The sequence below is a fragment of the Aquarana catesbeiana genome, linkage group LG02 (genome assembly GCF_042186555.1).
Source record: "Aquarana catesbeiana isolate 2022-GZ linkage group LG02, ASM4218655v1, whole genome shotgun sequence".
Classification (NCBI taxonomy): domain Eukaryota; kingdom Metazoa; phylum Chordata; class Amphibia; order Anura; family Ranidae; genus Aquarana; species Aquarana catesbeiana.
In genome coordinates, this window is record NC_133325.1 from 703831556 (window position 1) to 703856663 (window position 25108).

The 25108-nt window shown below is 40.0% G+C and overlaps 1 protein-coding gene across 14 annotated transcripts in view; it reads left to right on the top strand.

The window, feature by feature from the left end:
* The window catches only part of AP1S2 (adaptor related protein complex 1 subunit sigma 2), a 138226-nt gene that overhangs the window by 61048 nt on the left and 52070 nt on the right, over positions 1 to 25108 (top strand). For 4 of the 14 annotated variants that reach the window (XM_073616925.1, XM_073616927.1, XM_073616928.1 and 1 more), the window contains exons 4-5: positions 746 to 883; positions 8684 to 8841. In XM_073616925.1, the coding sequence (XP_073473026.1) occupies positions 746 to 883; positions 8684 to 8806 (261 nt within the window). In that variant the 3' untranslated portion in view covers positions 8807 to 8841. Of the gene's footprint in view, positions 1 to 745; positions 884 to 1670; positions 1707 to 8372; positions 8472 to 8683; positions 8842 to 12914; positions 18280 to 20224; positions 22473 to 25108 lie in introns of those variants that run through there. The other 10 variants (XM_073616932.1, XM_073616926.1, XM_073616933.1 and 7 more) reach the window with 7 other exon arrangements.

The window sequence follows — 25108 nt, forward strand, 5'->3', positions numbered from 1 at the left end:
AGCTCTCTACTAATCTACTTATAGCACTCACCCTGACACATATTTCCAGCTGTTTTTTCTCCCGTCTTTGAAAATGTGTCAGAAGTTATCATGCTGATAACAGAACAACGGAGCAGCATAAAGACACAGGACTTGGGCCTTTGGACAGAGATAAAAAAACACTACAGATGTGTCCAGGTCAAATTTCATGAATTGGGTTTACATCCACTTTAAAGCAAGAAAACTGTGCGTACATAGTGATTTTCTATTTCTCTATGTAGTGTGTTATGTTTGTATCTAGCCCTGTGTAATTTTATGGTCTGAGATGGCCTTGCCCTTCTGCTGGTGGCTAATCCCCCAAATTGTGTTTTAGATCAGAATTGGTGAACTTGATCAACACAAAGATTATAATTATGACTGAAATTTAATTTCTAGTAATTACTTTTGTTCATGAATTTGTTATGCATGTAGTTAGATCAGTTTGCAAAAAAAAAAAAAACTTCAATTATGCTACCCGTGCTCCAATCCTATTGGAAAACTGAAACAAAATGTAAACATTTCCTAGCTGTCTCGAGGTTTTATCTCCAATTTCATCTTAAGAAAGCTAGCTGCAAAGCTATTTCAGTTACAAGAGCTTGTCTGTACCATTTTTATATCCATATATATTGGAAATGTTATCACTTATTCTGATGTACATATTGCTGTTGAAACATTTGTTCTGTGTGTCATTATGCCTGAAGACATGCTCATCTTCTCTGCCTTTCAGGTGTGTGAGCTTGATATCATCTTTAATTTTGAGAAAGCCTATTTTATTCTGGATGAATTTCTTTTGGGAGGAGAGGTACAGGAAACGTCAAAGAAAAACGTTCTAAAAGCCATCGAGCAGGCCGACCTGCTACAAGAGGTAAGGAGAATGACTTTACCTACCGCATGCTTATGTTGCCACCATAGCTTTGCTTCCTGCTACTAACCCCTGATGATGACATGTCCAACCTCGCCATCTTGGCACCAGCTTTTGTAGATCACTGAGCCATATGCCAAATACCTCGATCAGGTCCTCCGTTTTGATTTTTTTTGTTCAGAACGTAATTGCTTTCAGCAGACAAGTACCGAACCATATACTTATGCCAATGAGTGTGGGCCTTATTAAAGTGTAAGAATGTTATCCACTGCTTCCAAATTTGTCCCTTTTTGGCTGGCGAAATTTGAAATATTGATTCTATCTGAGGTCAACCTATGTAGTTCTTGATCGGACCTTATACTAGTATTATTCAACTAGCACTTGGGGTTTTGCATACTTGTTAAACCCATATGACCTGGGAATATTTAGTAATCCCTTCTGTATCTTGATCTCATCCCACAGTATTTCTGGAAAATGTGTTTTTTCAGCAAGTGAGCTTTGGTTTGATATGCCTTCATCCCTTTAGTACTGCATGTTGCTCTTGCATAATCCAGTTAATTTCTGTGCTGTACTCTGCTATAGTTCAAGTATACTCCTATGTGTTAATATAAGAATGACAGCATTTATCAATATCCTGTGTTCTAATATCCAATTACAATTTTATTTGAACTATCAAGGTTATTTCTTTCACCTTTTGTGTCTATTGTGTTGTGCCTAATGTATTGTATCTGGTATGTGTCTATTCTGATGTATTTGTGTGCTTCTCTACTATTTCATTGCTGAATTCCAGAAGCTAGACTGTCTTCTTTGACACTTTTTTCAGGTATTGTTCTTAAGCACTAATCTTACTAAGATTATCAATAATACTAACCAAACTAGTTCATTGCTCAGAGTGGGTACTGCATATAACCCATGGCTTATGTCAGACAACCTCTCTTTTTTAAGAAGCTGAAATATTTAATCGCAGTTTAATCAGTACTTTTATTTTATACTTTTATTATATTCATACTGGAAGCCTCTTTAGTTATAGTACGGAACTTAACCAGTGTATTATTTTATGCTGGATGGTTCTTTCCTCACACAGAAGTAATAAGTAACTACATCGCTACTCTGTAAGAAAAAAGACTTATTCCAAGAACAGACAGTACTGTGAGTTTATGAAATTGACACAGTATGTAGGAAATATCCCATTTGTACATGTATCTGGAGTCTGCAGCAGTCAGCAGATGCTCCCTCCCTATTTGAATGGTGCTATCACACCCAATCATGGACTGCAGTGTTCTGTGCTGTTTCACCAAGCACTGTGATCATTGCTGTTTTAGTTTGATTAAATTAAAAACTATCTTGTAAACTGTAATAGCTGCAGCCACCTATTAGATCTAACATTTGGCCCCCATGGTCTGTATACTAGTGGAACTTTGAGCCATATAGTGACAGAGTACATTTGATTACCATTAAAGAAGAAGTGCAATATAACATTACCCTAGTACACTTGATTACTGTTGTTGTAGAGATAAAGTGCAGCTGCTTGTGTACATTTTTGTTGTTGTTGCTGCCACTGGTGTAAAAGTACTGTGCACTTCACACCTACTAAAAGTACGTGACCCTTGGTTTCCTCTGTTATGGCTGATATGTGTGGTGCTGTAGACTTCCACTGTATAAGATGTAGACACATATGGCACCCATTAGTATAGAAGTACAGTCTACTTGGCTGCTATTGGAATAGAGGTACACTGCACTTGGTTCTTGTTGGTCTAGAACAGTGGTCTCCAATGTGCAGCCCTTTGCTTGCTTTTATCTGGCCCTTAGGGTACTTTTCCTCCTACTGACAACACCGATAAGGCATCATCCCTCCCACTGAGACCAATGATGGGGCACCATCCCTCCCACGGACAGCAATGATGGAGCACCATCCCTCCCACGGACAGCAATGATGGGGCACCATCCCTCCCACGGACAGCAATGATGGGGCACCATCCCTCCCACGGACAGCAATGATGGGGCACCATTCCTCCCACGGACAGCAATGATGGGGCACCATTCCTCCCACGGACAGCAATGATGGGGCACCATTCCTCCCACGGACAGCAATGATGGGGCACCATTCCTCCCACGGACAGCAATGATGGGGCACCATTCCTCCCACGGACAGCAATGATGGGGCACCATTCCTCCCACGGACAGCAATGATGGGGCACCATTCCTCCCACGGACAGCAATGATGGGGCACCATTCCTCCCACGGACAGCAATGATGGGGCACCATTCCTCCCACGGACGGCAATGATGGGGCACCATTCCTCCTATGGACAGCAATGATGGGGCACCATTCCTCCCACGGACAGCAATGATGGGCTAGTATTCCTTTGACTGAAGGCAACAACAATGGGGCACTATTTCTCCCACTGACCCCAATGAGGGGTTATTATTCCTCCCAAGATATAAATGTTGGCACACTATTCCTGCCACTGAAGCCAATGATGAGGCACTATTCCTGCCACTTATACCAACAACAATGGTGTACTATTCCTCCCACTGATGTAAATGGTGGAATAGGATTCCTTCCACTAACTGCAATGATGGGACACTATTTCTCCTCCCACTGACCACAGGCATTGCTTACATTCACTGACCACCAAGACTGCACATTTTCTACTCCCACTGACCACAGTCTAGCCATCCTAAAAATGTAAAGAACAGTAAACTCGCCCTTTGGAAAGTTTGGAGACCCTTGGTCTAGAAGGACAGTGCACTTGGCACACACGTACAATGCATTTAGCTGCAACTGGTCTAGAGGTACAGCACACTTGGTTTCCCTTGGTCTACTAAGGAGTAAAGGGCAGTTTCCTTCTAGACCAGTGGTTCCCGAACTGCAGCCCCTGAATGTGGCCCTTTTCTTGCCTTTAGTCGGCCCTTGAGGCACCATTCCATTCACTGATACTACTATTCCTCCCCTAAATACCAACAATCGGGCAGCACTCCTCCCAATGATGCCAACAGTGGGACACTATTTTTCCCACTAAAATCAATGAAGGGGCACTATTACTTCCACTGACACCAGTGTTAGGAGCACCATTCCTCCCATTGACACCAACAGTGGGGCACTATTTTTACACTAAAACCAATGATGGGGCATTGTTTACTCCCACTGAAGCCAGGGGGTTTTCTAATCCCACTGGCCACAGTCTCCCCCCTCCCCAAACCCAAATGACAGTTAGGCCCCTTTCACACTGGGGCGGTGGGGGCGTCGGCGGTAAAACAGCGCTATTTTTAGCGCTGTTTTACCGTCATTTTTGCGGCGGTATTTGGCCGCTAGAGGTGCGGTTTTAACCCCCGCTGGCGGCCGAAAAAGGGTTAAAACCGCTCGCATAGCGCGGCTATAGCTGCGGTAATGCTGTGGTATAGCCGTGCTGCCCCATTGATTTCAATGGGCAGGAGCGGTTTAGGAGCGGTGAATACACCGCTCCTTCACCGATCCAAAGATGCAGCTTGCAGGAGTTTTTTTCTTCTCCTGCCAGCGCACCGCTTCAGTGTGAAAGCCCGCGGGCTTTCACACTGAACAAACAGTAGAGGCTGTTTTGGGTCGGTTTGCAGGCGCTATTTTTAGCGCAATAACGCCTGCAAACCGCCCCAGTGTGAAAGGGCTCTTAAAGCGGAAGTAAACCCATCGATTTAACTAACTGTCAGATTGGTTGTGCTATCAACCAAACTGTCAATAACTGGTGTCATAACTGATCACATATGCAGCATCTTGGCAGTTAAAGATTAAACGGAGGCCAAGATGGCAGCTTCCTTGGCTAAAAACAATAGAAGCATTTAGTTCCACTTTAACTGGCCCTTTGCTTAGAAGGTTTGGAGACCCCTGTTCTAGACCAATGGGAGCCAATATATACACTACATTTAGATCCTCACTGTCTTGGATTATAGGATAGTGACATCCCCCATAGATGCAGAGTGTACTTAGCTGCCTCATGGTGTAGATTGAGAATTCACTCCCATTGGTCAAGGAGTATAGTGCATTTAGCTCCCATGTGTGTGCAAGTAGGGTGGAATTATCTGTAGTTGAAGATGAAATAAAGCACATTTACCTCCTGTCAGTGTAGCACTAAAGTGCTTTGACTTGGCCTTTTTTTTTTTTTTACATTATAAAATACTGGGGCAGAAAAACTATTATCGATTTGCATTATACAGAGACATGTTTACACACGTTCCAACAACATCTATTGTATTTAGTTATGAATACTGATGTTAAAGTTTTCCTCTAGATTACATTTTACATGCTAATACAGGTATAAAGGTTAATATCCAGTAAGTTCAGAAACCTACAGCAACCAATTAGATTAATACTTTAATGTAAATCTATTGTGTGAGTGTTGCAACTACACATTTTAATGTTCTGATTCTCTGTTTTACATATTAGTTATTGTACATATGACCCCATCCACTTTATCTGTATGTCACAGACAGTGGTCAGCATTCCAGCTGAAGTGATATAATTATCCAAAAGGCAATCCTTTCTTTTCAGTCAGTCTAACTTGCAATGACAGCAAAGAACGCTAAAGTACAATCACTGTGTAGCGTTAGGACTCAGGAGGTACAGCCTGCATGATGTAATGGACAAATGTGGCTGTCCAACTAGAAACATGTATTTGCAAACTACACGTTTTAAAACCTTATTGCAGTAAGAATATATTTACTTTAAGTTGGTTGTAGTCACATATTTTTCTAAAACAAATAAAAAGATTGTCCTTTTCTTTCTATATATCTTCAATTAAAATAATGGTAGCTCTTGGTTATCATACCTTTTGTACATTATCATTACCATTTGCCCTTTTTCCATTTAGAGCTTTTACTTTTTTGCCTTTAATGAAATGTATGACTTTTGATTTCCCAGAAGAAATTGCTTTTTAGTAATGTCAGATAGTAAAACTAGTGCCAGCAGAGTGTTGAGTAGGAAGAAAATGTAGCTTGAATACATTACTTTATTAATAATACTTTGGTAACTGATTTTCATTATATTGTGAAGTATAAGAATTATTTAAATATAGCTTTCCAAATAAGCATAATGGGCCAAGTTGAACCTGCTGGGGCTAATTAAACTTAAGCTGGCCATATACTGATTTATTTTTTTTATTCAGCTCAGAGGCTGAAGGAAAAAGACTAACAGATTCCTCAATCCACCCTATACAGTACGGGTGAACTAATCTCCTGCTGTGGCTATTGCATTATGATAGCTGGCTGTTTTTTTCAAAAATTCTCCAGTGGGTTTCTTTGACCAAAAGCGTTGGAAAGATTGACTTTGTTGAATGAAGTGGGGCCAGCAGGGCGAACCAACAAAAACTCCCACAGTGTATGACCAGCTTTGTAAGCTCTAATAAGCAGGGCCATTGATCCCTCTTATAATGTAACTGTCACTGTTCTGTCTCCCTCCATTTTTTAACAGCTGTGCCAACTGTTGGTGGTTTATAAATCTTACGTTATAATAATGACAACATTTAAAGCCTTTGTTGATAATTCATTAGAGTGTATCTAAAGCCTAAACTTTTTATTTTGTGTGGGGTAGAGTAGGGGATACCTAAAACCTGTTAGCTTGATTTCCCATCACTTCTTGCTCTGAAGACACAACAGGAAGTACGAGGAAATATTTATAGTGAGGAAAATCCCCCTCTCAGACAGGTGCCCCATTGGAAGATTTTGCTAACTCTCTTTTCTCTTCTCTATAAATGTTCTAGTGATTACTTATTTTTATTTTTTCACTTTCACTCCCTGTAAAAATGGTCATCAGGACAAACAGTGTTCTCTCAAGGAGGAACACCCGTCTAAGTCCAAGGCTTCAACCCTTCCACACTCCATACATAACACTAGGTTTTGGTTTAAGACACGCTTGTGGCAGAATCATTGAGCAACTTTACCTAGTGGAAGTTGCTCCTTGGCTGCTGAAGCAATGTCTCTCTGGTTTGGCCAGTGAGGCAGAGGGTGGACTATAAGCGAGTTAACACCAGTGACAGAATAACTAATTTTTGTTAATTATTCTGCAAATAATTGCGTATATGAGCCAATCATAAGTTCATTTTACCATGATTGAAAATTTCACCTCTGGAAAGTCATCCTATTTCTGTGATGAATTCTATTGGCTTCTTCCTTAATATGGTGCTTGTTTAATTATTTCTGGAAAATATCCAGTTCCCTAAGAATTTTTTGAGGACAGCTTTTGGATTTCAGGTAATTACCGCGCTACAGTATATCTTATATGATTCCATTTGGGGGAACCTACGTGTTAAAAGATAGCCATAGATACAGTGCCTTGCAAAAGTATTCACATAATTGTCTTGAAATGGCCTAGTCAAAGCCCAAAACTCAATCCAACGGAGAAGCTGTGGCATGACTTGAAGACTGGAGTGGACAAAACTCCCAGTGGTTAGATGTGCTAAGCTAACAAAGACATATCCCAAGAGACTTGCAGCTTTAATTGCAGCAAATGGCGGCTCTACTAAGTATTGACTTTTGGAAGGAGGGTTGTATTGTAACAAAACAAGAATAGCAAGGGGGGCTAATACTTTCGAAAGGCACTGTATATGGAGGCTGAACATGCAAGTTTTTACACTTGGAGTCTACAGTATAAGGCTTCTTACACATGGGAGTAAAAAGCGCCACATTTTTTACTGAGTTGAAATGAGATGCATTGTTGTCTATTGAACAATGCACACTTCTAAATAAAGATTGGTAACACAGCGTTGAGTACAGAGCCATAAAACAAAAATAGAAAATGTTACATGCAGTTATTTACGAGCATATGCGTGTTTATGCGTCTATAAGCATGTTTGCGTGAGTATGAGTATATTACAACACTTGCAATGCAGAAGAAATGTCACCTGGCAACGCCTATATGTAACATTACTAAAGGTCTTTACACATCTTTTTTTACTCAGGGGCTTTCAACAAGTTTCTGAGTAGATATCAGTAAATTATTATGCCCGTGTGTAAGGGGCCTATTATACAAGGAACAGTCTCCATGGCAGGGGTTCCATGAGTCTTGACAGATTATTCTTTACTAATGACACTTTAACCAAAACCAGTGAAGGTAACATCACATTTGCACAATATGATTTGTTGAAGTGAAAGCAAAATAGTTTAGCTGGCTGCGTATCCAATCTTTTGATTGGACTTGGGGACATATGTGAGCTGTTTAGAAGTAAACCTCTAGTGAAGAGATGGAAACTAAATCAAAGGGTGGACAATAATTGTAGAGATTTTGAAGGATTAATTTGGAAATGGTGCCAGATGGTAAACTGCATCTATTGAGCCTGGTGGAAAGAAGAGTCATTCTCTTGTTTAGTTACCCCAAGGGTAGCTATGCTTTGCCATTGTCACAAGAGACAGACTTTGCTCAGTAATCTATAAATATGCACATATATTATCAAGAACGTTTAAAAGAGATGGATAGTAATTACTGAAGAAACCACATTTTTTACCTTGTGATTTTATATTTGTAGAGCCAGAATGAAGACTGGGGAGGTTACTCAGAGGATATGCTTTGATAAAGGCCACCTCTGAGGGCTTAGCCTTCTTGAAACACAACTCCTATAAACCGGGTAATTTTTAGCATTTTGGTGGCATGTATTGTGGGTGCTCTGCAGAGACTGCTGCATGACATCTTAATGTTTTCCACTAAAAATAAGGTAACTGGTATTTTGCCTATAGGCTAGCATGACCTTATCACGGTGAGTGGGATTTTATTATTTCTAATGGTACCAGTACACACATTGGTTTAAAAGTGTCATCCAGCTAACACCTGATATTTCAGTTTTGTGTAGATACTGGGAGTTTGATGTATCTCAGTGGAAAGATGATCATGCCAGAAACCCTGACCTCTCTTGCTGCAGATATGACAGAGCCAAGCAAGGAAGCCTCATGCCTCCAGCAGTAATTTTTGATAACGTGTAATCCATGGACAATTCAGTGGTAGGTGTAAGATTTCCCTAGAATGGATTCACTTACCTTGCTTTGGTTATTAGGACATGTAGTCTGCAACTTTTGGGTTTTAATGCTGGTCCACTCACTTCATGTGGTAGTCACCCCCTTGCTTCGAAAACTATTCTAAACTGGGGGGAACATATTCCTGGCGTGACATAGTAGTTGTGTATGCAGGGGCAAAGGGGTTGTTTTTCTAAATGCAAGTAGAATGTGGACTTTGCAAGTGCAGTTGCACTCTGAAAGGGATATTACTTCAGAGCTTAGCTTTATAAATGAGGTGAAGCTTCACTTTGCAAAGATTACCCAATCACATACAAGGACAATAAAAAAAAAAAAAAAATGCATTTTTGCTTGCACGATTGGATGATGGAAGTCAATGGAGCTTTTACTCATTTACTAAGCTCTGAAGCAAATGCTCCTGCAGAGTGCAACTACACTTGCAAAGTGCACAATCTATTTGCCTTCAGTAAATCAACCCCAAAGTCTTTTACATTTTCACAGCTATTTTCTTTCATTTAATAATTATTCTGTCCTTAAAAAAAACCATTGTGTGTACAGGATCTGTTACTAACAGCAGTCATAAAGGGCGCGTGGTGCGGGCTTATTTTCAAATACTAACTGGTGTAACTTGTCTAATTAAATGAGAACACTCCTAATGCTGTTGGTGAAAATGTTGGGTCAGTGACCTTGTTCTGCTTTGATTTTATGTCCAAACACACACATATTTTTCTGCTTGCAGATCATTCTTATTATTGGATTCCAGCAGTGTTTAAATTAAGTTTTGTTTTTTCTTAGGTCTGTTCATAGATGTGTTTGTGTTATCTGACTGAATTATGTGCTTTGTTGCTTTTCTGTCTCTCTTGGATACAGCTATACATAGGGATTGTTTTATAGCTACAGGCAGATGAGTGTTGGTGGAGAAGCAAAGCCCCATCAGCATTCCCTGCTGAGAGGAGCTCAAGCAGATTTGTACCATGTTGTACAGAATTAATTGAAGCCTACCAGCAGTGTGCTTGCTATGAGGCATACAAGTGTACATTAGTTACGCCTATCGGCGCAGGTTTAATGAACCGTAGAAGTTACTAGGGTCACTCAAGACCTTGTTGTATTTGGGCCACAGCAACCTCCATTACCAAGGTCCAAAATGATGTACTGGATGGTTCCTTTGCTTTGTGTATGTGGTGTACACTGGGGCTGCTGAATGCAGGCCTATTCAGGAGAATTGGACTTGTTTTTTTCACCTGCGCTTATCTGTGTTCTAATGGTGCTGGAGATTTTATTGAAACCTATAGAGAGCGTTAAAGCAGTCCTGCTTGAGTTGCACTAAAATGAGGAGAATGATGACATCCTTGGGCGTGAGTCCACAAATTGGCTTGGACATATACCACGCATACTAGAATGTGAAGAGAGATGATCTGCAATTCCTTGCTTGCTCTTAAAAATCTTCGAAATGTATTGATTCTCCATAAGACACAATATCAAGACAGCAGATGTTAATGCATTTTCAGCCTTGTTGGGCCCATTTTATTTTATATACTAGAATGCAATGTACAAAAAACAGACATCAAAAGCAGCTTTTCACAAACTTTGATCATTTTCTGAGTGCTAGTTGTGCTGTTAGAAATCACGAGATGTGGGACACATACTACCCACAACACTTCTTTAGCTATAGAAGCATTCACTATATTATCTTGACCAGGTACTTGCCTGCAGAGTGACCTTCCTTCCTGTCTCCTGTGGTGTAGTGTCATGCATACCCTTCATTCCCATTCCAACATGGCCAGCGTTCCATCCTCCAGATGATCCTGACTGGCCACTGGAGCTGAGCCAATTCCATATTGGACATTAGACATTTCCTTTCTAGTGGTTGCATGAACATACCTCTGTTACTGGTCAGCATTTTTTTCCACAACCTAGTTTCAAACATTAATCCAAACTAAAGCCTGCCATATCGTAGTAGATTTTCGTATGAACAGTCGTACAAAAGACCTTGTCAGTACATTCGTTAATGCCACTAATGACTTGACAAATCTCATTCAAGCGTACTTTGTAATTTGCTTTACACATTCCATTTTCAAATGAATGGAATTTCCCAAACAAAAACCACATTCACTGTTATAATTTCATTTGCTTGATGAAACATTTTTATCCTGCACCTTTTTTTAAATTCTTTTAAACATTTTTTGTCACTATGTTCAAAAGATTTGAACCCATTAAAAATTGTAAAATTAAACAAACATGCTAAAAAAATGTTTTTAACTAAATTCTACTGATTTATGACCAACTTTGGTCATCAACAGCAACACTTGTGGGTTTCCCTACTATACCCCTTGTTCAATAGCTGCTGCATTCCGGTTGGACGGGAGTATTGTTTCTCAGACATCTTATATCTAACCCCCTGAATTATATTTCTCCTTATCTGTACCCTGTACAGCAGTGGTTCTCAACTCCTGTCTTCAGGACCCATTAACAGGCCAGATTTTAAGTATTACCTTGGGCAGATGCAGACTAGAATACTGCAATAACTGAGCAGCAAATTATATCACCTGTGATGTATTTACGTTATCTTGCAAACCTGGCCTGTTAGTGGGTCCTAAGGACAGGAGTTGAGAACCACTGCTGAACAGGGTATGTGTACACAGGTACAAACAAGCAAGCAACTGCCCTAACCTTAACTGGCCTTAACAGCAAGGAGCACATGGAAGGGTGAAGCATGTCAGAAAAAAACAAAGAAGAATTCCCATCTCAACTTACCAGCCAGCCTGCAACAAATCGAATTATCCTGTCTCACAATCGCACATTAAAAATAGGGGTTTAGTTTGCAAACATTTGCAAATACATGTGTAAGCTGCAGAGGCCACGACAAGACAACCCTGTATTATCTGCAGTCCTAACGCTATACATTTTGAAAGCCTACATAGTGAGCACTGAGCAGAGACTGCGAACCAGGCCTTCTTGTCCAACATCAGTGCCTGAATTCACAAATGCGCTTCTGGAAGAATGGTCAAACATTCCCATAGACACACTCCTAAACCTTGTGGACAGCCTTCCCAGAACAGTTGGAGCTGTTATAGCTGCAAAGGGAGGGCCAACACAATATTGAACCCTATGGACTAAGACCTGGATGCCATTAAAGTTCGTGTGTGTGTGTGTGTAAAGGCAGGTGTTCCAATACTTATGGTAATATAGTGTATATAGTAATGGAAAGATTGAGAGCTGGTTTGCCTGAAGGGAGCCCACCGTACAAATGGCACAAGACATCTTGTGCCATTTGTTGGGCGCACTGAACACCCAGCAAATGGCACAAATCAGTGGTACAAACGGCAACTGCCCCAACCTATAACTGGCCGTAACAGCAAGGAGCATATGGAAGGACGATGCATGTCAAACACAAACAGAAAAATTCCTAACTCATCTTGCCAGCCCGCAACAGACCAAATTGTACTGTCTAACAGAGGTTTAGTTTGCACACATTTGCAAATACACGCGGAAGCTGCCGAGGCCTTGACAAGGCACCCTAGTATTATCTGCAGTCCTAACTCTATACATTTTGAAAGGCCTCCATAGTAGTAGTTGTAGTATGTATTTATAGTAGTATGTGCACACAGATGTTTATATACTATCAGAAGAAAGGGGAACAAAAGGTAAAATAAAACTTGAGTTGAATCATTTTTACTTTTTGTGTTTGAGAGATAGAGATATTCTGATATTTAAAAAAAAAAAAATATATATATATATATATATATATATATATATATATATATATATATATATATATATATATACATTTTTAAATATCAGAAAGTGATGCATATTACAGTAATCCACAACATCAGTCACATTACAAGGAAAATAGTTACAACTGCATTCATATCAGTAATGTACAGTATTTAGTTTAACTTTTTTGTAATACTGTACATTTTTTACTTTATGAAACAGTTCTTGCACTTTTTATTGCATTTCCGGTTTATTTTTCCTGACTCTCAAAGAAAACCGGATTGAAGGCAGATGAAAACAGAATGATACCTGACTTTATTTTCTTTTGGATCAACTTTTTATAGATTTCACTGTAAAAAAGTAGCAGGATGGATTGAATCAGCAGCATGCCACAGTTTGCAATTAGGCAGTGCAATGGTGAAGGCCACAACAGATTGCAAGTCAGATCAGTAAAAGAGCAGTTCCCATCTCTTGCTGTGCAACATTTCTGTCCTTTGTGCCTCACCTTCCTGTATAAGCCTGTAAGTGTACAGCATGCAATTCTTCCAATAAATAAAGCGGAGAAATTCCACACATCTCCTGACATTTCACTATAAGCGGCAAGTTCTCCTGAGCAGTCATAGTTGTTTCATGTTCGTCTTCAGAGACCTCTCCAAGTCCTTGAATCGTCTTCTGTTATAATATTGTTATCTCAAGCAAGAGAAGAGCAGAGGCAATGGCAGAATAAGATACTGCAGAAAGCCATGGCTCTTTGGTGGAATTTTTCTCTTTATTTCGTTCAGGAAATCAGAAAAATGGAAATATAACTAGATATGTATAGAAGCGTAATAGTTAGGAGTTAGAACATTTCTGAAATTTTGCAAAGATATTTGGTTTAAAGTGTTTACTAGAGATAGTTTTACACACACATAGCTAACATTTTATCCAGTAGTTTTTGTTTAAAGCTGAAGTTTATTATTTATTTTTATTTTTTTAATTTGGATGCAGCACCCAACACATTCCTTATGCCTTGTTCTGCAGGCTGCTGCTTCATGTAAAAATCATTCCTTCATGTTGCTGGATGCTGTCTAGAGCAGGAACTTTCCAGTTCTGCAGAAGGTAAAAACAGCAGCTGCGAGTGTGAAGAAATTTCTGCCCCCCCCTCCACCAGTCAGACTTCATACTATTATTGTCCCACAATGCCTCATGTTTTGAATAAAAGAGGGACAGATGAATGACAGATTCTCGCCTGCCTGTTCACAGAACATGGCAGACAGCAGGAAAGGGCGGATGAGCGGTGGAGTTTTTTCACACTCGCAGCCACTGCTGTTCACCACTACAGCACAATAAGTCTGAGGCTCTGGGCAGTATCCGGCAGCATGGAAAGATTTTTACCTGAAGCAGCAGCTTGCCGGACATGCACACCATTATAGGTAACTTGTGCTTTTGAGCCCTGCAGCCTGAAGGACAGTGCAATCAGTCTCTGTTTAAGTCCACACACTTCATCTTATATTTTTTGCTTCTGTTCTTCTGTTTGTTTCCTGTGCTTCCCCCGTCTGTCTTTTTTTGGCTGGATATAACACTAACCTGACGCCTGTTACTTTTGATTATGCACTGTGCAGCTGACAACATGCCCAGGAGGAATAAAGTACACGTAGGGAAGTTTAAACAGCCTTTCAAATCTGTATGCCCCAACAATTTTATGAGTGGCAATTTGCTTAGGGAGCAAGCTTCGTACACTTTCTGCTGCACATTGGTTGGAGGACCACATTCCACTTGTGCTTATGGTGCCTTTTAAGGTGGAAAGGTGGGGCTATGTTAGGGTTGCCAACTATCCAGAAATTAACAAGAACAGTCCAGGTTTTGAATCATGTGTCCAGGTTTCAGATCGTCTGAAACCCGGATACAATATTCAGACCTATAGACATGAGCACAGGGTGTGCCTGGGCACACCCTAATCACACCATACAATGCAAAGGCCCCCCGGTTTCCATCCTCAGGTGAGTGATCTTCCCATCTGATGTATGTGGCTTAAATCTCCCCCCTCCTTCCCTTCTTTCTTCTGCCTCTGAGCGAGTACAGCAAGGTAAGGGGACTCAGATGTAAGGGGTGCTCTGCGGACTCTGAGATAAGGGGATCTTTGAGCACCCTGATTTAGGGGGAATGCTGGGAACTCTGATGTAAGTGGGGGCTTTGGTGAGCTGAAACTCCCTTTACATCAGAGATCCCTTTTATGCCAGAGTCCATAGCGTTCCCCCTTAAAAAAAAAATGTGGTGTGATTTGCTAAAGTGTTCGGGTTTGGCTTGAAGAAAAGGTGACAACAGTAGGCTATGGTTTAAACATGCCTTAGTCTAAGATGGCTGTTTACAAAGAATAATAGACTTATCGGGGACCTTAACAAAGAGAAGTACATAATTCTTTAAAGGAGTTGTAAAGGCAGAAGGTTTTTTATCTTAATGCATTGTAGGCATTAAGATAAAAAACCTTTTGTGTAGCAGCTTCCCCTAATTACTTACCTGAGCCCCATCTTTCTTGAGAGATGTCCTCGAGTGTCTAAGCCATCCGGGACACTCCTCCTGATTGGCTGAGACACAGCGGCGCCATTGGCTCCCGTGGCTGTCAATTAAAGTTAGTCAGCCAATCAGGGCAGAGGGGGCTGGGGCTAGGTCGGGGCTCTGTGTCTGAACGGCTACACGGAGCTCTGACTCGGCTCCAGTGCCCCCATGGAGAGGTGCTGGCTGAGGGGGCACTTAATTGGAGGGAGGGGCCAGGAGCACCAAAGAGGGACCCGAGAAGAGGAGGATCCGGGCTGCTCTGTGCAAAACCAACTGCACAGAGAAGGGAAGTATAGCATCTTTTTGTTTTTTGTTTTTTTAAAACAAAACTTTACAAGCACTTTAATGTACATATCAATGCATTTTCTGCACCAATTTAACCTTGCCATAACACAAGTTCTGTTTGTTGCTGCCATCTGCACCATATCACTTTAAAAGTGATATGCGTCAGTTTCTTTTATTGTCTGATGGCGTAAGCCAAAATAATCATGCAATGTTCTAAGTTCTTCTAAAATGTCCAGCATTACCATAGTGATATAAATACTGTAGTGTGGAGGGGTGAACAGAGAGAAGCAGAAGTGCCAGAGATGGATGTTTATGGACGCACAGCTTACCACGGTCATGAAACAAGTGAATTCATTCTTATGTGACACTTCTTTATTTGGTGCATAAATGCTATATAAGTTTGCAGATAGAAATGTATTCATTTTTTTTCATGCACCGATGATTGTTAAATGCTCTGCCTTTATCTAACATGGTAGCAAATAACATAATAGGCTCTGGCCAGGCTTCATTCTTTCACACTGCAAGCCTGAGAATGATTCTAGATGTCGCCACAGAAAATGTCAGATTATATTATTCTAGGTGACTAGGTCACAGTCACACAAAATCTATCGGGGTGTGACAGATTCAGCCTTTAATATTTGCATACCAGGGGTTAGGGGCAGGAAAGCTAAGCCTAAATTTACACGGTTGGTGTACAGAGCAGGCATAGCTCTGGAGTTAAGAACGTGGACGGGCACAGCTTTATTATCTAAGTGCAGCCAAAATCAAAAATAGAAAAGTCAGCAAGGGGACATAACTTAGTCAGTAGGATTTGTCCCTTGTGTTGAGTCCTCTGCTGTTAGTAGTACTTCTCCTTACATTTTGAGCATTATTGATGATCATACAACCTGATTTGGCTGAGTCATGTCAGGTTATACAACAGGGTGGCTTCTCAGCAAGCTTAGGAGAGTAGCAGTACATGCATAGGAGGCTGTACACTGGTAAATACTGTATATAAGTTCCCATTGCTGATCTCTCCTGATATGCACATTGCCTGACTGTCTTCCTAATACTTTGAGTCACTGACTCATTAAATTCCTGTTGTGACAGAGTCCCCTTAAAAGAGCATAAATAAACTTCTTATTATTAGAACAAATGTAAATACAATGTCCAATATGTCAACTTTTTGAGCAGTTATGAGGATGTTTACATTTATATTTACATATTTACATTGTGAACATGTTTCAGCTAAAGCTTTACATTATGAGTGTTCCCTTTCAGCCCTGGTTCACATTGGTACGATTTGCCATGTCAAATCGGTGGCAGTTGCCAACAATGGCACCATCCTAATCCATTTCAAAAAGTAGTTTCTGTACTACTATTTGCGATTTCCATTGACATCTGTGCAGAAACCTGCACAAATGTCTCTGAAATCGCTACCGAAATCGGGACCAGTGGCGGTGCATCCATTAGGAGCGCTGGGGCGCCGCCCCCTCTCTCCAGCCACCCCCTCTGTCTACTATGAATAGATTAATGCATTGCATGAATCTATCCACGACCGCTGTAGCCACCCCCATTCATGCGTCCGGCCCCTTTTCGGGCACCTGAATTACAGCGGCGGGGTGTTTTTAGGCTCTAATAGGCTTCAAAAAAGGTACGCTCGCGTTGCACCCTGGTGTGTTAGCAAAGCAAATGAATATTTGCTTTGCTAACACAGCACCGCCTCTCAGCCAATCAGGAGACCCGGATGTAATACGGGCACCTGATTGGCAAAAGGTAGAGGCGATCTCATTAGCCGCCTAGCAAAATGGGAAGAAGACACGCATGGAGGATGCGGAGCCATTGCCGCGCTACCTGTCCCACAGCTCACCGCCTGACCCACCACCACAATGGGGTAAGTGCCAGGCAGACAGACAGTGGGCAGGTGGGGGGGCACAAAGGCTGCAATTGATGGAGCACAGTTGGCTGCATTTGCTGAGCACAGCTGCATATGATTGGTACAGTGAGGCTGCAATTGATGTTTTTGTTTTCAGTCCCCCCCCCCCCAAAAAAAAAAATGTGGAGCACCAGCCGCCACTGATCGGGACTAACATGCGGGAATGAAATTGTGCGACTTCCGAACTCGCACAATTTCATTCCCACACTCAGTGTGATCCCAGGCTAACAGAAATGTTTTATAATCCAAAGTAACAGCTGCTACTGGTTTCTGCTGGATAGTGCTGCATGAAGATAATCCTGTGTCTCTGTCTATATATATATATATATATATATATATATATATTTATATATATATATATATAATATAGGTCTGGTCTAAATGTGCTGAAAAGAAACCTATCAGTGCTGTTAATAAAGGTAAGTAGCTGCCTGAATTAAGGTAAGGATTGTGTGACACGATGCTGGTACGGTACAAGGTAACCTTGGTGAGATGAGGATCTAGCTGAAGATGAATTGCCAGAGCTCCTCAGCTGTCTTCATAGTCTGAGTATTGTCTAAGCCTGCTCCTTTCTCATTTAAATTAATGATGCCTCTTCTAATGCATTATGCAGGGTGTAAACTGGCTATTATCACAAACGCAGATCATTTTCCAGAAACTGCAGCTTTGGAAGATCTCTTCTTATTATGATAATGGAATTCTGGGGTTTTGTGGCGCTGTCTTTCAGGACTTGATTCTGGGAATAAGAAAAAAAAAAAAAACAGTAGAAAACGGAATTTTGGTGCCTTTGTTAAACATGTGGCTGCTGTAATGATATATAAAGTGAAAAGAGGTTATCTACCTTATTAACCATATCATATCACACTAAGGTGGAATATACCATTCAAAGTTAAATGCCATAGATTTAATGTAAATAATAGACGTATAATTGGGCTAGATACCAATAATATAAAATGTGTGTATTTGTTTACATGTAAAGTGATCTATGGGCTCCATTGTAATAATACTGAGGGATCGGCTACAGCAAGATTGCATGAGCAAAATTCAGAAAATCTAGATAGTATTATTGTGATGCTGTATCCCACTCATTAAATGATTTCATAGAGTTATTTCACACTTATTTATTTGATGCAAAAAATAGGGTATAAATAGGTACACTATATTGTATTTTTTTATTATATTTTGTGCAAACCAGATGCAAGTGAGTGCAGAACATATTATATACATCTATTTAATAGAGACTAGCAGCTCAAGCTAATCATTTTGAATAGAAAATCTGTGTTTGTTATGAGTAGAGTAGAACAGGATTCCCCTGAGGACTCCTCATTTTCCAATGAATGATCCACTAGAGAGCTCACGGCGCAGAAATGCTGGGTCACTCGTCCCATAATGGATTTCCAATTAGAACATATTGGTGTCACCCTTCGCTCAACTGAAATGCCAGGCTTTGCCTGTCACTGGTGGGGAGGGGGGACTTTCATACACCAAACTCCTGGACAACAATGAAGACCTAGGAATAGGAAAATATCCCATCCTGCTCTACTTAGGCCCCTTTCACACGGGCACCTCTGTGAAGCAGAATTTGCTTGCTCAGCAGAGAATCTCTTCACTGATCCCCACTGAGCAGGGGATGACAGGTCTGTCACCCTTTATGGGGCAATCAAGTGGAAAACGGACTGCTGTTCATTTCCATCCGATCCAATCCACCAGACGGATATGGGAATAGGACCACCATCTGTCTGTTTTTGGCAGACAGGATCAGATGGCAGCGGGTGTCAGAAGACATGTGTCCATAGAAGATACTGGAGGGTCTGATCAAGTCCGCCTAAGAAACTCACAGGTGGACCTGATCAGATTGCCCGTGTGAAAGGGGCTTTAAAGTGGAGAAATATGTCTTGGGTGGGTTACCTTTTCAAAAGTCTTTGATCACTTAAATATAATTCATCTAAAAGAATTCAACCCGGAGAACTATTTTTTCCTTCCAGGGAATCCAGATTCCAGCTATCATTGTTTTTAAACGTTTATGGAAATCTTGGGGCTGCCACTGCTAACCTAATTAGTTGTCTGACTGTCTCTAGCTTCAGTCATTTTTCAGTCGCTGACCTAGGACAAGCATGCTGCAAGAGAAGTCTTGTATGTAAACTTGTTCTGAGTTCATGAAGCCACTGGATCAACATGACGGCCAAGCAACAAGTATTTTCAGGACAGATCAGCAGTGGCGCAGCCTCTATAGTTATCTTAGTGAAGGCTTCCTTTAGTACATATTTAAAGAAGGACACACAAACAGTTACTATAATTAACTTTTCTTCATACATCGGACCATGCGTTTTAAACGCAGTTGCCCTTTTTTTTTTGCCTTTTATCATTTTATTTTTTTCAAGCTAATTGTCCAATTTGAAAAAGCACCGTCAAAGCGTTTAAAGAGAATTATGTTCATTTACTGTATATCACCTCTATGAAAAGGAGAGTGTTATCAAATCATAATAACATTGTTAACCAACCCTTTTAACTTTCAATCAATGAAATTAAATTAACCCTCCATCTCTGAATTACAGTGGGCGGTTGGCTTGTCCAGCAGCCGCTAATGATTCCTGTTATCTTGGTGATTTCTCTGTGTACAGTCTGACAGTGGGGAGATTCACAAAGAGTTGTACAGAATGGTTTTAATGAAGTTTTCTCTGCTAGGGGATTTTTATAGGAATTATAAGCCATTTAAAAGTGTCTTTTATCCTGCAAGTTCCATTTGCTTTTACAAATCTCTCCGCCTTAAAACACAAACTACTCAAGTTTTAAAAGCTGTGAATAGAAGTCTACAAACTGCATATATTTCAAGAACATACTGTGGACAACTCTTAGTAAATCTCCCCCAGTGTATCGATCAGACAGGGGCTTATGTTTCAACCTGCATTTCTTTTGTAGCCCCGTCACGAATACTTTAATGTGCCAGTGTATTAAATGGCTGCACTCTTCATGCATGCAGAGTATCTGAGGATTTTTCAGTGGGATTCAGCATGGCAGAACATGGCCTTGAAATGGTGAAAGTGCCCATCTTGCTCAAAGGAGTAGTTATTCATCTGTGGTCACATTTTCATTCTCCATGTATATGTTTTCATGAACTATACCTCAAGTTCCACATTTCTCAGGAATGTGCTCATTTCTGTTAAGATGCTCATTTAATATTATAAACTAAGTTATGATTGAAGTTCACTGTGTGTAATACATTATCTTCTTACCATTCTCATTCAGCATACTGTCTAAAACAGTACACATTGTCTTTACATTTTATCAAATGTTAAGTCCTTGAAATGTAGTGTACAGCCTTATTTATACATGGTTAACATAAAGTAATTCCAGTGTGAGAGATGGCATTTTAAAGGAGTTAGAATGTGAAAGCAGTTGATGAGCAGCTAATGCTAGCCCTTTTAAATGACCCACAGTTTAAATGTCACAGCTCTCTGGCAATCCCTAGTTAGCAACTATGAAAACCCTGCCTAAAAATTGAGTTCACCTTTTCAAAGTCCATCTGTGCTCAGTCTGCCTGGATACATTGACCCTTCTTTACTGATTGGTTAGAAATATATATATTTTTCCATTCGGGAAAAGATCGATGAAAGTAGTAAAAGGATGTAAAGCTGATTTTGACAGATAGCTATCACAGCTGCTATCTAGGGATTACTAGAGAGATGTTACATAAAAAATGAGGTAACAACAAAGAGCCTTTATGCACAGTTACTGTTATATGGCCATGTGCTGAAGTATGCTTTATCATGCATTGTGATTTACTGCCTTACTATACCCCATTCATTTCAAACGGGCCCCAATGCAGGAAGAATCACTCCTATTTCTTTTTTTACCACAGTGCAGTGCACATTGTGCCTTAGTGTGTATATGCATTGGGGTGCCAAATGAATGTGAATTTACCCTAAAGGAAACCTGTGTTCAGAGAAAAGTGGGCTTTCATTGCTGATTGCTCCTTCTGCAAATGCTAGTTGTATGGCACTAGTGGTGACCCTACTGAGTCAGTGACTTTTCCAGATTGGAAATTCTGACCTCTGTAATTAGCTTGCTCTGGATCAGTGACTAAAGTTATTGATATCAGAAAGCCACTATCACAGCCAGGCAACCAGCTTTTTTTGTAAGAGGTGATCAGCTTTTCCTGTCCAGGCATAGGTTTAATTTAATCCGAGTTCCATGAAATCCGGTGCGGTCATATGACAAAGAACTCCTCACACATATAGGGTCGGAGTGCCAGTGGGCTGAACTCCCGCTCTCTCGGCACAATGTGTCACCAAAGTCAAGATAAAGCTGCCGCTTTGAGACAGGTTGACAGAGACCTTCACTAGTGAGTGTGTTTGAGAATATATTTCCTATATTACAAATGGGTAAGAAGAATTAAGGGTTCAAGACCACCAGATTGATAATAGATGTAGGGGAATTGCAAAATTAGCAGAATGTTAACTATACATGATACAAATCAGGTTATTGGCAACAAATGTCTAATGATACTAGGCAGTTAGTTTGTTTTGTAGGTTAACTCAAAAAACACGTTTTATATTTTCATTTCAATCGTTTTTATTCAAGTTTTTCCACAATAAAAAATACAAAATATGCAAATGTGTTCGTAGTGAATATAAAAACAGTATCAAGTAGAATATCAAATGTAAACTTTTGTATTATAGTACTGATATTCGCTAATTGAGTATCAGTTTTTATTTTTTAGATATGTGCTTTCAATTAGGGGTCTTTGCCAAATATAGGGTTAGCTTTTCCTGGAGTCTGTTATATGACCCTCAACATTTTATGTTTTAATTGTTAGGATATATTTCTCCCAAAGGATTAATTTGGGGGGAAAAAACGCTTATACCACACTAGTGTGGATAGCGGGTTCAGCCCACCTCACAATTTGAGAATCGCTGTATTAGAGTATAGATGTACGCAGGATGTGTGTTACTGAGATACACTATTGAGACACAGCAGTATATAGCATTGCATGAGAAATGCTATTGTAAATATGTACTCGTTGCTGAGAATGGAAAATGTTTTTTCATTGTAAAGTTCAATTTACATTCCTGTGGTGGCAAAATAGAAAAAATAATGGCTAACGTAGCATGAATAAACAAACAAACTAGATACGTATATTACAATAAAATATAATACATATTCATTACTCTAAGTGTAAAATGTTTTTTGTTATGGTTCATTTACATTTCTTTGGTGAAAATGTTTACAAATAAAAAATATAGTACAGTACAGACAACAATAAAACAGATATGTTTAAATAGAATACATAACACTTGCTTAAACTGATGAATTTCTTTTGTGCTCCATCTATTCTTATGGTGGTAAGAAATATACAGGAGATCAGCATAGATAAAATATAATATACAGGTGGTTTCTTAAGGAGGTACCAACTGTTTTAGTTTATCAGTGTCATGGAAAGTGAGTGACTTGCACAAATAATTTGTATTCTTTAACTTAATATATAAAAATGGCTCACATCTAGTAGAGGGACAATGTGAGGCATGATCAGAGTGTTGTAGTACAAAATGAAAAAGAAAAAAAAAGAATAATTTTCAGACACCCTTTCACTTTAATGTGGCATGTTGCAGTGTGTTAATGTCTGTTGCATTGAAGGATAAGTTCACTTTAAAAAACAAAAAAAATGCATATTTTTTTTGCAGGTAAAAAAAAAAAGTACTTGTATTGCAGGAGCCTGTAAAACATTGCAACAGTGATCGGCAGATCTTGTGTAGACCTGGCAGTGGATCTGCTTCCTCGTATGAGGAAGCCGATACATTCTGACAGGAAGAATCAATGAACTACCACAGCTCTCACAGCGCCCTGGTAGTTCATTGAAAAATACAAGCGGACAGTTGCAAAAGATGTCAGGACTTGTAGTTCATTCATACACAGAGCTTTGTGTATGAATAATGTGGGCAGAATCCCTGCACAGCCGCACTGTTTTTAAAAAGTAACATCTAGTACAGGGAACATTCCCGCGTACTGCTGCCACAGGAAGAACAAGCAGCGGGTGGTGGCTGCAGCGGTGGGAACATGTTAATGTTCCACCCGTTTCTACGGTGGAGCATGTAACATGTTCCCAATGGTGAACCTTTAAGACAATCCGTTTTATTATGAATGACCTGCCAATTAACCACAACAAACCAAAAACCATACATGACCCTTTTTTGGGAACACAGCACACCACAGCGCTCAGCATGTATGTTGTGTTGTGCTGCTGTGCGGCTGTATTTGGTTGCTGCCGAATAGTGCACTGGGATACTATTTAAAATGAATGCCACCGCAATGCAACATGGTGCTTGCATTGTATGAACGCATGTTTACCGCCTGTAAGAGGAATGCATAGATATGCATTGACCCTACACGACAGTGAAAAATCATGTGTTTTGGTACTTCTAATATTAAAGGAAGCTGTCAAAGTAGAAATATGGGGGCTGATATTGCTGACTTTTTTTTGGATATCCAGGTTGTATTCTGGTAGGCTTCTATAAAGGTCTGGCATACATGAGCTATTTTTCTCTACCAAGGTAGGGTTTACAGTAGGCACATGGGTGGCAGAGACATGGCTTTTCCCTGTATAAATATTAGGCACACATTTTTTTTTCCTCCATTATCAGGCGGACTACTGATCTCAAATGAGGTTTATTTACACATTATCAAAAAATTCTAAGCTAGGTTAGGAACAGGAGAACAGGGAAATGTTTAGTGTAAAAGATGTGACCCCAGCAGAGAGGTGTCGCTTACATGGTTGGCATGTAACTACAGGTCTCAGTGATTAAATATAGTCCTGTTCTGAAATCTGTTGGGAATCACAGAAGTCGTAGACAGGCATTAGGCTTCGTATAGTGTAATTACACCATAGGATTAGCTGTGCAAGAATGTGCAATGTTGCAGATATAAGGGATTAAACTTTTCTACATGCTTTGTAGCTTACATTATAGAGAACAGGTTGTTCCAACATGGTGGTCAGTCAGTTATTCTTGATCTGAGCAGATTTTAGTGGAACAATAAAGCAACTTAAAATCTGTTTGTCATATGTTTTTTACTATATAGCAGAATAACTACATAGGATGTGTTTACATGGTGATGTATACAGAGATGGGAGCTCTTGCCACAAAATATTAAAACTGGCAACAACCGTAATAAGAATAGCAATACACTTTGAAATTTAAGAGCCTATTTACACTTCTGTGTTGTGTTGCCACATGCGTAATGTAACATAAATTGCAGAGCCATTCATGGGATGTTACTTTAGGAAACAAAGTTATGTGCTTTCCTAAACAAGTTAGAGTGCATTGGTGTAACATTCATTTTTAATAGGCTTTCTTCCCGCAACACATGTTAACATGCTGCAAAGAAGTAAATGGGTCACAAAGAGTATGTATGGCAAGAAAAAATACAGGGCTACCAATTCTAAACTCCTGAGAATGCTAATTGTCTGGAAATCTTGATACGGCTTTAACTCAAATAGTTTGACCAATGCCTGTCTACTTATTTTATTCATGACAGGTGCACTTTGATGCAGACATATCCCCTACTTTTGAGTGCATTTATAACCTTGATCTAAACAGGCAGCACATGCCAAGTTTATCTGTGGCTCACTCCTGTGGATATAGCCATATTGTTTTATTGTGTATCTGGCCTTTTACAAATCTGCAGTTTTTTTTAGAGCACTATAAGGCCTTGTGTACGCTGGAGGTTATAAAAACAGCAGTAGTGTTAGCTGTAGAATGCTGCGTTAAAAAGGGTGTTTTGCCACATTCACAGTTTTTAGCAAAACTA